The sequence below is a fragment of the Scyliorhinus canicula genome, chromosome 17, assembly GCF_902713615.1.
Source record: "Scyliorhinus canicula chromosome 17, sScyCan1.1, whole genome shotgun sequence".
NCBI classification, from domain to species: Eukaryota; Metazoa; Chordata; class Chondrichthyes; order Carcharhiniformes; family Scyliorhinidae; genus Scyliorhinus; species Scyliorhinus canicula.
Genome location: NC_052162.1, coordinates 89,813,113 through 89,826,314, shown reverse-complemented (window position 1 = coordinate 89,826,314; position 13,202 = coordinate 89,813,113). Strand labels below are relative to the sequence as shown.

General features: G+C 42.9%; 1 protein-coding gene across 1 annotated transcript; it reads right to left on the bottom strand.

Moving 5' to 3' along the window:
* Window positions 1-4,886: 4,886 nt before the first annotated feature.
* LOC119952475 (type-2 angiotensin II receptor-like) lies at window positions 4,887-10,311 on the bottom strand. The gene is made up of 2 exons (XM_038776269.1): window positions 10,241-10,311; window positions 4,887-7,175 (listed from the first exon to the last, which is right to left on the bottom strand). The coding sequence occupies exon 2, from the start codon at window positions 7,122-7,124 to the stop codon at window positions 6,003-6,005; it is 1,122 nt and encodes a 373-aa protein (XP_038632197.1). The 5' UTR covers window positions 7,125-7,175; window positions 10,241-10,311; the 3' UTR covers window positions 4,887-6,002.
* Window positions 10,312-13,202: the final 2,891 nt, after the last annotated feature.

Here is a 13,202-nt window from a genome sequence, read left to right as displayed (position 1 = left end):
CAACATTTTCTGCTGTGTACAACCAAAACTCTATCATATTGACAAACATAAAATCTGGTTCTGTGCGTAATTTGCAGACATGTGTATCAAATGTCCTGTACCTGAAGAAATAGATCTTCAGAATTACAAGTTGCTAAGCAATGTAGTGAGTTATGAGGAGAATTATTATATTTGTTATAAATTTAGTTACCCAATTCATTTTTTCCAATTAAGGGGCAATTTAGCATGGCCGATCCACTTAGCTTGTACATCTTTGGGTTGTGGGGGGGCGAAACCCACGCAAACACGGGGAGAATGAGCAAACTCCACACGGACTGTGTCCCAGAGCCAGGATCGAACCTGCGACCTAACCACCGCGTCACCGTGCTGCCCAATGAAGAGAATGAGAAAGAATTCCTTATGCACAAGTCCAATATACAATGTGGATCTAACACTATATCAAATTTTAGTTGAGGTTAATGCCAATATTTAACTGCTTCAAGAGCTCTGCATAATGATTGTGTAAACCATCCATCTGAAGCCTCCTGCCTCCCACCACCCAAATGTTCACTCGGGGGAGTTGGTGAGGGGGGGGTTACACGAGTACTGGTTTAGGGTGAAGGTGGTCGGTTGGCCACACCAGCAACAAATAATTTAATTGATAAATTCCTGCCTGCGTTCAACTGCTGTCACTCTTTGAACACTGAATTTCCCTGTGTGTAGTATTAGCTCCATCTAGTGGAAATTTCTATTTGTACACCTTTATTTTTCCATCAATGTTAGATCTGGTTAAAAGCGAGATTTTAGCACATAAACGACAAGAGCACGTTTGAGAAGATTCTCACTATTACCTCTGACCATAACACTTTATCCCAATTAGACCTGCTAAATACAACATTAATAAAGGAAGACGTACATTTATGGGGTGTCTTTTATAACCTTCGGATGTTCCACAACACTCTACAGCCAATGGAGGAATCAAACAGAAGTGTCTCCTTGTACCCTGTGTCCGAGACCCTTTCTAAAACTTCCCCTTGTAACTTAATCAAATGCTCACAGGTCATTTTAGTCATAGAGATTTACAGCACAGAAAGAGGCCTTGTAGCCCATTGTGCCTGTGCCAGCCACCAACACCTATCTATTCTAATCCCATGTTCCAGCACTTGGTCTGTAGCCTTGTATGCTATGGTGTTTCAAGAAATGCTTTTTAAATGTTGTGAGGTTTTCCACCTCTACCACCCTTTCAGGCTGTGACTTCAAGATTCCCACCACGCTCTGGGTGAACAATGTTTTCTTCAAATCCCCTCTAAATCTCCTGCCCTTTACCTTAAATCTGTGCCCCCTGGTTATTGATGCCACTACTAAGGGGAAAAGTTTCTTCCTATCTATGTCCCTCATAATTTTGTACGCCTCGATCAGGGCCCCCCCCCCCCCCCCCCCCCCCCCCCCCCCCACACCCTTCTCTCCTTTAAGGAGAACAGCCCCAGCCTAACCAGCCTCTCATCATACCTGAAACGCTTCAGCCCAGGCAATGTCCTGGTGATATTAGGGGCCTGGTTTAGCACAGTGGGCTAAACAGCTGGCTTGTAATGCAGAACATAGCCAGCAGTGCGGGTTCAATTCCCGTACCGGCCTCCCCGAGCAGGCGCCGGAATGTGGCGACTAGCGGCTTTTCACTGTAACTGCATTGAAGTCTACTTGTGACAATAATCAATTATTATTGTTATATCTTCTCTGCACTCTTTCTAGCACCATGACATCCTTCGTACAGTGTGGCAACCAGAACTGCACACAGTACTCTAGCTGTGGCCTAACAAGCGTTTAATGCAGCTCCATCATGGCCTTCCTGCTCTTATATTCAATGCCTTGGCTAATAAAGGCAAGTATCCATATGCCTTTGCAACCATCTTTTCACCTAAACTACTGCAGAGTGATATTACAGAGTGGATTATCCGTCTGTTGGAACTCTCACCGGATTTTCATCCTAATGAGACCTATCAGGTGAAAATGGGCTGGATTCCACAATGGCCAGCAGTTCTGCCCCTCCAGCTTGCTGGCAAGGTGCCAAGGTCAAATTTTCCCCTGATATATCTCAACAGTCCTCGGGGGCATGAAGCCTGTGAAAATAAATGATCCCTGGTGTTATAACCCTGCATGGAACAATCATCTCCAGCTGCATGACCCCCATGCAGGGTTATAATACCTAGCATCCAAGCTCACTCTCTACCTATAGACTTAAAAGCCTGGCCCCGAGATCGATAATTCTGAGCTAGTTCAAATACCCATTCAATTTAACCTTAACCATCATTTTAAAATCTCAATCATTTTACGTGTCATCCTCTGTTTCTGCAAATTGCTTCTAAATTCTTGGGATGGGGAGGTGGGGGCATAGTTTCAAAACTAAGAGCTCTAAGATGTGGTATCTTCCTAGTTGCCCTCTTCCCCAAAGCCCAAATATTGTCAACTGTTCGGATTAAAATTCAAAACAATGAAGGGGATCAAGACACTAAAAGATTTGTTTCATTGGGGTCGGTTTGCAGAATTGAAGGAGCTGGAAGTGAAGTGTGGGCTGGAGCAGGGGGAAATGTTTAGATACATGCAGGTTCGAGATTTTGCCAGAAAGGAGATACAGGGCTTCCCGGTGGAGCCGGCCTCCACATTGCTGGAGGAGGTGCTGACGACAGGGGGAACTGGAGAAGTGGGTAGTGTCAGCAGTTTACGGAGCTATTTTGGAAGAGGAGAAGGCACCACTGGAAGGGATCAAAGAAAAGTGGGAGGAAGAGTTGGGAGAAGATATGGAGGAGGGGTTCTGGTGTGAGGTGCTCCGGAGAGTGAATGCCTCCACCTCGTGCGCGAGTTTTGGGCTGATACAGCTGAAGGTGGTATACGGAGCAGACCTCACGAGGGCGAGGGTGAGCCGATTCTTTGAAGGAGTAGAAGATGTATATGAACGTTGTGGGGGGGGGGGGGGGGGGGGGGCTAGTCACGTTCATATGTTTTGGTCCTGTCCAAAGCTAGAGAATTACTGGAAGGAGGTTTTTAGGGTTATTTATAAAGTGGTGCGCGTGAAACTGGACCCGGGCCCCCAGGAAGCCATAATCGGGGTTTTGGACCAGCCAATGTTGGAAACAGGTGCGCATGCAGATGTTGTAGCCTTCGCTTCATTGATGATCGCTCGAACACGGATCCTGATAGGTTGGAGAGCAGCCTATCCACCCTGTGCCCTGGCGTGACGGGGGGACCTGTTTGAATTCTTGACTCTTGAGAAGGTTAAGTTTGAACTGAGGGGAAGGATGGAGGGGTTCTACAATTCATGGGCATTATTCATCATGCACTTTCAAGAATTGGACAACATCGCACATTAGTTGGGGCATTTGGGTGCGAGGGTTGGGGGGAGTGGGCTGTGTGTGTTAATGGCGACTATGGGTGATCCCTAATTCCTTTTTGGCATTTGTTTGTGTGAACATGCAAGCAAATGTTTGGGGTTTGGTGGGAGGATGGGATCATTGTTATTGATATGGAGATTGACATATTGTTACTGATTATTGTTTATTGTTGGTGGCTGTAAATTTGGGAGAAAATTTGAAAAAGGTGGAGAATAAAAATATGTTTTTTAAAATTCAAAACAATACTCCGAGTGTGAACATAAGCAATATACGGCCCAAAGATCTTCTATCTATATTCAACTTAATTTTACAGGAGGTAACATTTACCATTACAACTGCAAGAAGTGATTGACTATTAGCTTAAATCTCTTTTCTGATCTGCGTGTTACAGTCTTGGAATTCTCACCGAGGCCTTTAACACTTCACGACCGTGATCTTCCAGTCAGTGACAATATTGGGCGCGTTACAGCTCTTTGCAAAGAAATACTGACCCCACACTATTGCCCGTTTCCTCCAGGCTCTCCTAATTCCCACTGACAGAGAAACAAAATTGTCTCAAGCCAGGACAATTCAGGACAATTCAGGACAATTGGCTTGAGACAATTCACACCTGTTTAACCTGGGGTTACCTCTCTCTCTGGATCTGTAAAGACGGTAGCATGGTGGTTAGCATAAATGCTTCACAGCTCCAGGGTCCCAGGTTTGATTCCCGGCTGGGTCACTGTCTGTGTGGAGTCTGCACGTCCTCCGTGGGTTTCCTCCGGGTGCTCCGGTTTCCTCCCACAGTCCAAAGATGTGCGGGTTAGGTGGATTGGCCATGCTAAATTACCCGTAGTGTCCTAATAGTAAGGTTAAGGGGGGGAGTTGTTGGGTTACGGGTATAGGGTGGATACATGGGTTTGAATAGGGTGATCATTGCTCGGCACAACATCGAGGGCCGAAGGGCCTGTTCTGTGCTGTACTGTTCTATGTCCTATGTTCTACCTGCAAATGCTCGCATTCAAAGCATCGTCTTCCATCTTTATATATATATTTGTTTCTGGAACCTACCTTTTCATTCACCTGAGGAAGGAACAGTGCTCCGAAAGCTAGTAATTTGAAACAAAACTGTTGGACTTTAACCTGGTGTTGTAAGAGTTCTTACTGTGCTCACCCCAGTCCAACGCCGGCATCGCCACATCATAACATTTCCATGGTCAGTATGCAGGTTAAATCCCATCCTTCTGGCCCAAGTTTCTGCCGTGAGCTCAGGGTAGGAAAAATTTGTGCGGGGGCCCCAGGCAGCAAGGAATTAGCACGTTCGAAGAGTTAATCTCCCGAACAATTTCCCTGTATGTCTGTGTATCAGGACGTTCCCAAGGTCCTGATGCGCATCTCCTGCCACACATGCCATTTCTGCTAATCGGGTGATAGGAAGATTTGTGTTCACGTTAAAAAGACATTTGCTACTAACTGATCAAAACTGGCCTGCTGCCAATGACATACCCAAACCCAATTTTTGTAGCATCCATAAGCTTGAAATTGGCTCTATTTGAGATCTTTATTGTTGAATAGCAATGTTTCCAATATGAAACTTTAAGGACTCCACTTGCAACTGCATTCCAATGGGATCCACTTCCATTTGTAACAACCTTCTGTTTACGTAACATCAAAGGCTAAATAATTTGTTGTAATAAAGGGTGAATATCAGGCAAAAGAACAGTGAAACTTAGCCTTAGGAGGTAAAAGGTGTCATATAAATATGTCTTCTTTCCTTGTACAGATAGTTATAAATTCCGCTTTTTCTCATCCTCTTCCTCTGCTTACTTATCACTAATGAAAATTTACGATTGTAAGGAAGCAACAGTTTCTCCTTAATAACACACCAAAGCTACATTATTAGCATATTGACAATGTCCATCAGAGAGAGAGAAACTTTCACACAGAGGAACATCTCATAGAAACACATGGCATCAGTTAAAAAGTAATAAGGTTCAACATATATGGGCCATGATACTGGGAGTTCCGCAGCAACACAAACTTACTGGCTGAACATTGCCTGAAAATTCCCAGTTTTCATCCAAATCATCTATTATTCCATCAAAAAGTTTATAATTTTTAGACACCCTTTAAAGGCAAGTGTATAATGATGTTGTATTTGCAATATATGTCGAGGTTGTGGATTTTAACATCAGCTGTACATTTTCTTGGTAGCCTTACATTTAAAGCAGATTTGAGGAAAAACAACTTCTCCCAAAGGGTTGTGAATCTTGTGGAATTCGCTACCCCAGAGTGCAGTGGATGCAGGAACAGTGAGTAAATTTAAGGAGGTGCTATACAGATTTTTAATTGGTAATGGGTTGAAGAGTTATGGAGAACGGGAAGGACGGTGGAGGCCGGGCCTTCTGCTCATAGGTCATGTGTTCGAGGGAGGAGATGCACTGGTTAACTTTGCAATCCAGCTCTTGGTCTGTAACATTGTAGGTAGCCAATGAGAAACGTATCAGCCATGATTGAATGGCAGAGCAGACCCGATGGGCGAAATGGCCTAATTCTGCTCTTAAATCTTATGAATTTATAAACATCTATGGAAATCAGAGATTAAAAGGCCACCAATAAAAATTTAGCTACGGGGCAATATGGAATCTAGTTAATGTCTCATAAGTTCTTTAGGTCAATATCCTCTGTATCGCAGTCCTTGTCAGAAGGGGAGCTAACCCTGGTTGACGAGCTCCTCTGGTTGTAGAGTCTGTAGGACCCTCTCTGAGCCAGGTCAGTGAGCTGTACTTGTAAATGATCTCCCAGAAAGCAGTAAATAAAAGGGTTGATGCAGCTATTTGCAAAACCGAGGCAGCTGGCAATTGGCATTGCAGTTTTGATCGTAGTAATGGTTTGGCAATCGGTGATAAAATCCATCTTTGACAATGCATCCATAAATGTTACTATATGAAATGGCAGCCAGCAGATGAAAAAAGCCAACACGACTGTAATCACCATCCACAATGCCTTGTCTCGTTTACATTTGTTTTTTTCTAAAACTTCCATTCTCATTAAATGATAGGCAACAAAACCATAGCACGTGCCTATTACTGTGAAGGGAATGCAGAAGCCCAGAGTATTTTCCAAGAAAGACATGGCCGCAGACCAACGATTGGCATTATGTGGGGGGTAAACCATTTCACACACTGTGTTTCCCATCTTCTCCACATAATGGGCACCTTGAAAGTAGATGGCTGGAAAGGTTGCAATTAAAGCCAAACTCCATACAAGGGCTATGACGCAGTGAACTTGGCACAATTTTCTCTTAGACTGGGATCCAAAAGGGTGGAGAATTGCCATGTAACGATCAATACTCATGCATGTAATGAAATAAACACTGGCGTATAAATTGAGAGATACAAGAGAGCTACATATTTTGCACATCACTGACCCAAAATGCCAACTGTACCCAGTAGCATTGTAGACTGCCCAAATTGGAAGAGTGGATAAGAAAACCAGGTCGGCAATTGCTAAGTTGATGATGTAAATATTGGCATCAGTTTTCAAATGAATGCGATGGCAAAGGAAGGCGATTACCACACTGTTTCCAATGAATCCCAAGATAAAGATGATGCTGTAGACCGCTGGGATGAAATTGGACATATATTGGGATGGTGGAACAAAGTTGCATGATTGGTCAGACCCATTCTGCAGGGAAGGTGTGGTAAACCATGAATAAGATGTATCAACAACAATTTCTGGAATGTAGTCATCAGAGGGAGTGGAAAGCATTTGGTCCATCTCTGTTGAGGCACAATCTTGACTGATAGTATTTCCGATTGGTTGTTGAACCTGTGAAACATTTCAATCCACACTTAATACAAGGAGAAAAATGCACACTCTTAATGTGAGGAGCAAAAATTTTAAACATCTCAACTCTGTTTGCATTTATGTAAATGCGTCGAGAGGTTATCTAGATTTGCAATGAGCAAGACTCATGCTTAAAACGTATGTGACTCTATCCCTTCTCGGCCTTTTGGCTAAGATGGGCGTGCGATCAGGTGTAATGCCTGGATCTGGTATGTCTCTCTTGCAGGGACCATGAATTGGATTCAATTTGAATTGGTTTTTGGAGCAGGCAAGGAGCTGGATTAGGGGTTCGCCCCTGTCCACACTCTGAGCTCTGGCTTTGTTACTCTGATAAAGTAATTAAAAAAAACATGTGACTCCAGTAACCTTTTTTGTGAAAGGCACTTGATCCAATTAAAAATAAAATCCTAGCAAGAAGGTAGACACAGGTACCAGAATGTGGTTCCACATTATGTTCACATCTACTTTTTCACTAAAATCTGTGAGGATAGAAACTTTATTCCAGGAGCAACGTGACTTGTTTATTGGTCATGGATTAATTTTTTTGAGATAGATGCCGATCTGAACATAATTGGTTTATCAGAAACATTCCCAGGGCTTTCAGTGGAGATGGAAGGGGCTATTACTGCATCGGCTGTTCTAAATGCAGCGTGATATGAAGCAGGCATATCAGAGATGTAAAAAAAAAATTTTTTAAACTTAGAGTATCCAATTCCTTTTTTCCAATTAAGGGGCAATATAACATGGCCAATCCACCTACCCAGTACATCTTTGGGTTGCGGGGGTGACACTCACGCAGACATGGGGAGAATGTGCAAACTCTACACGGACAGTGAGCCAGGTCCTCGATGCCATGAGGCAGCAGTGCTAACCACTGCACCACCTTGCCACCCCAGCAGGTACGTTAGAGATGCATTGTTGGCTGTGTATCTTACCGGGATCAGCAATTGTGGAGCTCTCTTCCCTGTACAGATAGTATTTAATGTCATGAGCACATTCAAATTATTACAGTTGTAAAACCTTCCTTAAACAAATCCATGCTGGCTTTTCTTTTTGTCCCAGGCTTTTCCAAATTGCCACCAATATTGTCGTGAATTATGAATTTGAAAAGTTTGCCCACAGTTGCTAAGTTGATGATGTAAATATTGGCATCAGTTTTCAAATGAATGCGATGGCAAAGGAAGGCGATTACCACACTGTTCCCAATGAATCCCAAGATAAAGATGATGCTGTAGACAGCTGGGATGAAATTAGATATATATTGGGTTGGTGGAACAAAGTTGCATGATTGGTCAGACCCGGGTCTGTAGTGGCCCAGTTTATTCTTCATTCCTTTCTTTGACAAGGTTTTATATTGGTTACTCATACATCACAGAATGTATCACTAAAGGGGTTGACAGTAGCATTCTCAGTCTCTGTCCTTCCTCTGTCTCCTTTCAATGGCCATTGGGGCAGGCAACAAGATTCATCCACTTTAATTTCTGCTAATATTTCCAAATCCAATTTTTTCACTGCAGTTAATGCTATCAGTTGTTCCTTGAGCTTCTCCAGTATGTCTATGTTCTTGCTCCCACCAGTATTTTGCAAGAACTAAACCAATGTAAAGTTTTTATTAAATATCTGCAGTTTATCATAATGTACCTCCATCATACCTGCTTGCGTGGTCATATTCTTTCACTTTTTATTTGCTGATAAAAAGCCTTTATTATTTCCCTTTTATATTATCTAATAGACCTTATTCAACTTTATTTCTGGCTCTTTGAATTTCTGTTTCTTCTCCTCACAATGCTTTCACATTTCTCAACATTGAGGCACGGTGGCGCAGTGGTTAGCATTGCTTTGCCTCACAGCGCCAAATTGCCAGGCTCAATCCCGGCTCTTGGTCACTGCCTGTGTGGAGTTTGCACATTCTCCCTGTGTTTGCATGGGTTTCGCCCCACAACCCAAAATATGTGCAGGATAGGTGGATTGGCCACAGTAAATTACCCCTTAATTGGAAAAAGTAAATTGGATACTCTAAATTTTAAAACAAAATTTAAAAGAATGTTAAACTCGAAGTGGTGTCATCAAGGCTACTCGCCAGCTATTCCCCAGGAAAAGGACAGGTCAAAAGAAAATCCTGAAAGCTCCAAATATAAAGCACAAAAGATCCCGATAGCCCCTGTAGTAGCAACACCATTTGTCACAATGTAATATATTTAGTTAGACATGGACAGGTTTGTGGCTTGCGACTCGCAAAGCATCAGTTAAAGACGGAATCCCTTGTATTAGAAAAGGAATTAAAGTCACATAAAGCATGAGTTCAGCACAACACCCAATTGTTTTAAAGATCCAACGAAGATCCCTCCCACCCGGCTTACTCACTTTTCCAACTTCTTCCATCGGGCAGGAGATACAGAAGTCTGAGAACACGCACGAACAGACTCAAAAACAGCTTCTTCCCCACTGTCACCAGACTCCTAAATGACCCTCTTATTGACTGACCTCATTAACAGTACACCCTGTATGCTTCAACCGATGCCAATGCTTATGTAGTTACATTGTATATCTTGTGTTGCCCTATTATGTATTCTCATGTATTTTCTTGAATTTTGTTTAATTCCCTTTTCTTCCATGTACGGAATGATCTGTTGAGCTGCTTGCAGAAAAATACTTTTCACTGTACCTCAGTACACGTGACAATAAGCAAATCCAAATCCAAATCCAAAATGCAGAATACACAGATTACCCTCTATAGATGCAACCTGACCTGTTGAGTGTTTCCAGCAATTTGTTCTTACGCCTCAATATATGTTGTTTGAATGAAGCCTAAAAATTCTCTCTAAAAATATTGTCCCTCGTTTTTGTTTGTGTACTAAATATTTTGGCAACATGACCGGGTAACATTAGACTGCTGACTGATTTGTAATATGAAGTTCCAAATATTTATTGTCCTAATTCTATTTGTCTCAAATTTGGTGCCTGACAACTTTATGTTAACTGCCCGAACAAGCTCACTTGCAGCATCAGCACGGTGGTAGAAATCTAAACATATTACTTAAGCTTACCAGCAACCAGGAACTTGATGGGAGTCAAAGTTTTGCTCTGGACTTGTTGCAGGATCCGCGTACGGCATCCTTGTGTCGTCCTTTATATTCTCCCAGCAGATGGTGTCTAGACGGAACTTTACAACGCATGAGACAGAAATCTTGGCATCACTTATTTTGACAGCAAAAATAACTTTGTCATTATGTTCCTCCTGGAGCCTTCCCTTGTGATGAGAAAAGGTTATGGAACATCCAAAAAAAACAATGTGGCGTGTAAACAAATCTTGGATAAATCCTAGCACATTGGCACAGTAATCCTATTCCATTTCAGAGCTTTTTATGGTATGTAACTCAGAGTAACTGTTCATGTTTTAACATGGAGCTTTTGCTCCCCAATGAGTAACATAGGATGGATATATTTGATTATTACTACATTGGAAGAAAGTACAGTTAGTGCTGCATATAATCTTTTTATAATCTTTATTATTGTCACAAGTAGGCTTACATTAACACTGCAACGAAGTTACTGTGAAAATCCCCCAGTCGCCACATTCCGGCGCCTGTTTAGGTACACAGAGGGAGAATTCATAATGTCCAATTCAACTAACAAGCACATCTTTCGGGACTTGTGGGGGGAAACCGGAGCACCCAGAGGAAACCCAGGCAGACACGGGGAGAACGTGCAGACTCCGCACAGACAGTGACCCAAGCCAGGAATCGAACCTGGGACCCTGGCGATGTGTTTACCGCGCCACCCCTGATTCCCCTTGTTTCCTGATATACCCTTCCCCATCAAGCACACATACTCAAATCTGCAGTTGTGGCCTCAGCTAAGCTTAACAGTATTAAATTATAGGGCAGCACGGTGGTGCAGTAGTTAGCACTGAGACTATGGTGCTGAGGACCCCTGTTCGAATCCTGGTCCTTGTGGAGTTTGCACATTCTCCCCGTGTCTGCGTGGGTTTCGCCCCCACAATGCAAAGGTGTGCTGGTTAGGTGAATTGCCACGCTAAATTGCCTCTTAATTGGAAAAAAATAATCACGTAATCTAAATTTATAAAAAAAACAGTATTAAATGGTAATTCTTTTGACTAGGGGCAGCACGGTAGCATGGTGGTTAGCATAAATGCTTCACAGCTCCAGGGTCCCAGGTTCGATTCCCGGCTGGGTCACTGTCTGTGCGGAGTCTGCACGTCCTCCCCGTGTGTGCATGGGTTTCCTCCGGGTGCTCCGGTTTCCTCCCACAGTCCAAAGATGTGCGGGTTAGGTGGATTGACCATGATAAATTGCCCGTAGTGTCCTAAAATGTAAGGTGAAAGGGAGGGTTGTTGGGTTACGGGTATAGGGTGGATACGTGGGTTTGAGTAGGGTGATCATTGCTCGGCACAACATCGAGGGCCGAAGGGCCTGTTCTGTGCTGTACTGTTCTATGTTCTATGTTCTAAAATAACTATCCATAAATACAGCAGTAATGTTGATCACATTATTCAAGTGACCGGATCATTCTCTCTGTAATACTACAGCGAAGATAAAAAGCCATTCACCCCATCTGGTTTGTTCTGAAGTTTTTCTCTATCGGACTTTTGGTCTGAATTTTACTCTGCCGCTTACTCCTCTCGTGCCCTCTAATATTCTGTTTTAAGCAACTATCTAATTCTCTATTAAAACGCTGTAACAATGTTTCATGGCATAGAATTTGACATTTGTATCAAACCACATTTTGCTAGCTTCTCCACTAAGTCGTTATCTGATTAACGTCACTTTGTTCCCCTCATTTACCATCAATCTATCAATATTTACCTTGCCAAAATGTTTTATAATCTTGATTATCAGGTCACTCCTGAGCATTTTCAGCTCTGGGGTGTTTCAACTTAAAGTCTCTCTTTGCAAACAGCCGTCCCTCGTAATACTTCAGTCAGTCTATGCTGCACTTTTCACATCCACCGCATTTCTCTGCTGTGTTTGGAAGAATTTGTCATTTGATCAGCTGGATGTCTAACCTGTGTAGAAACCCACCCCCATATTTAACAGTAGCCAAACTGATCTACTGAGAAACCCAGACGGATTAGAATTTCTGCTGGGCCCTTGTGGAGTGTGATTGGGATTTACCACAGTTTAGCTGACCATAACTCTTATATGGATGTTGACGAACACTGCAGATGAAGGTCACAAATGCACAAAGGAATAAAAGACTCGCATTTATATGGCTCTTTGCAAGACCACTGGATGTCTCAAATCTCTTTACAGCCAAGTACCTTTGAAATATAGCCACAACAGTCAATTTGCACACAACAAACACCCGCAGACAGCAATTGGACCAGATCATCTGTTTTTACAATGTTAATGAAAGTTCAATATTGATCAGGACACAGGGGATAACTCTTCTTCCCACCTTTAAAATAGTATCATGAGGACATTAATATATACAGCAGAACAGGCAGATAGGCCTTGGTTTAACAGCATATCTGAAAGATAGTACCTGCACAATACAACACTCCCTCTGTGGAGCTGAGTCCACAAAAGATCAGCTATGAGCTCGAAAGGCCAGATGGCCTACTCCTGTTCTGTGTTCTTATTAGAGCTTATTAGTATTGTACAGGAGTGTCATCCTTGATGGTTATGCTCAAGCCCTTGAGTGGGACCTGAACCTAGGACCTTGAGACTCAGAGGTAAGATTGCTATCAACTGATTCATAACTGACTTATACACAGAGGTGTTGGTGGAGATGAACCAGCTAATTTACCACAATAGAGTCTACTTTAGAACATAGAACATAACATTTACAGTGCTGAAGGAGGCCATTCGGCCCATCGAATCTGCACCGGCCCTTGGAAAGAGCACCTCACTTAAACCACACACCTCCACCCTATCCCTGTAACCCGAGTAACCCCACTTAACCTTATTGGACACTAAGGGCAATTTAGCATGGCCAAGCCACCTAACATGCACATCTTTGGACTGTGGGAGGAAACTGGAGAACCCG

Excerpts from the sequence above, each read along its gene's own strand:
- LOC119952475 (XM_038776269.1), bottom strand. The coding sequence starts at position 7,124 with ATGGACCAAATGCTTTCCACTCCCTCTGATGACTACATTCCAGAAATT.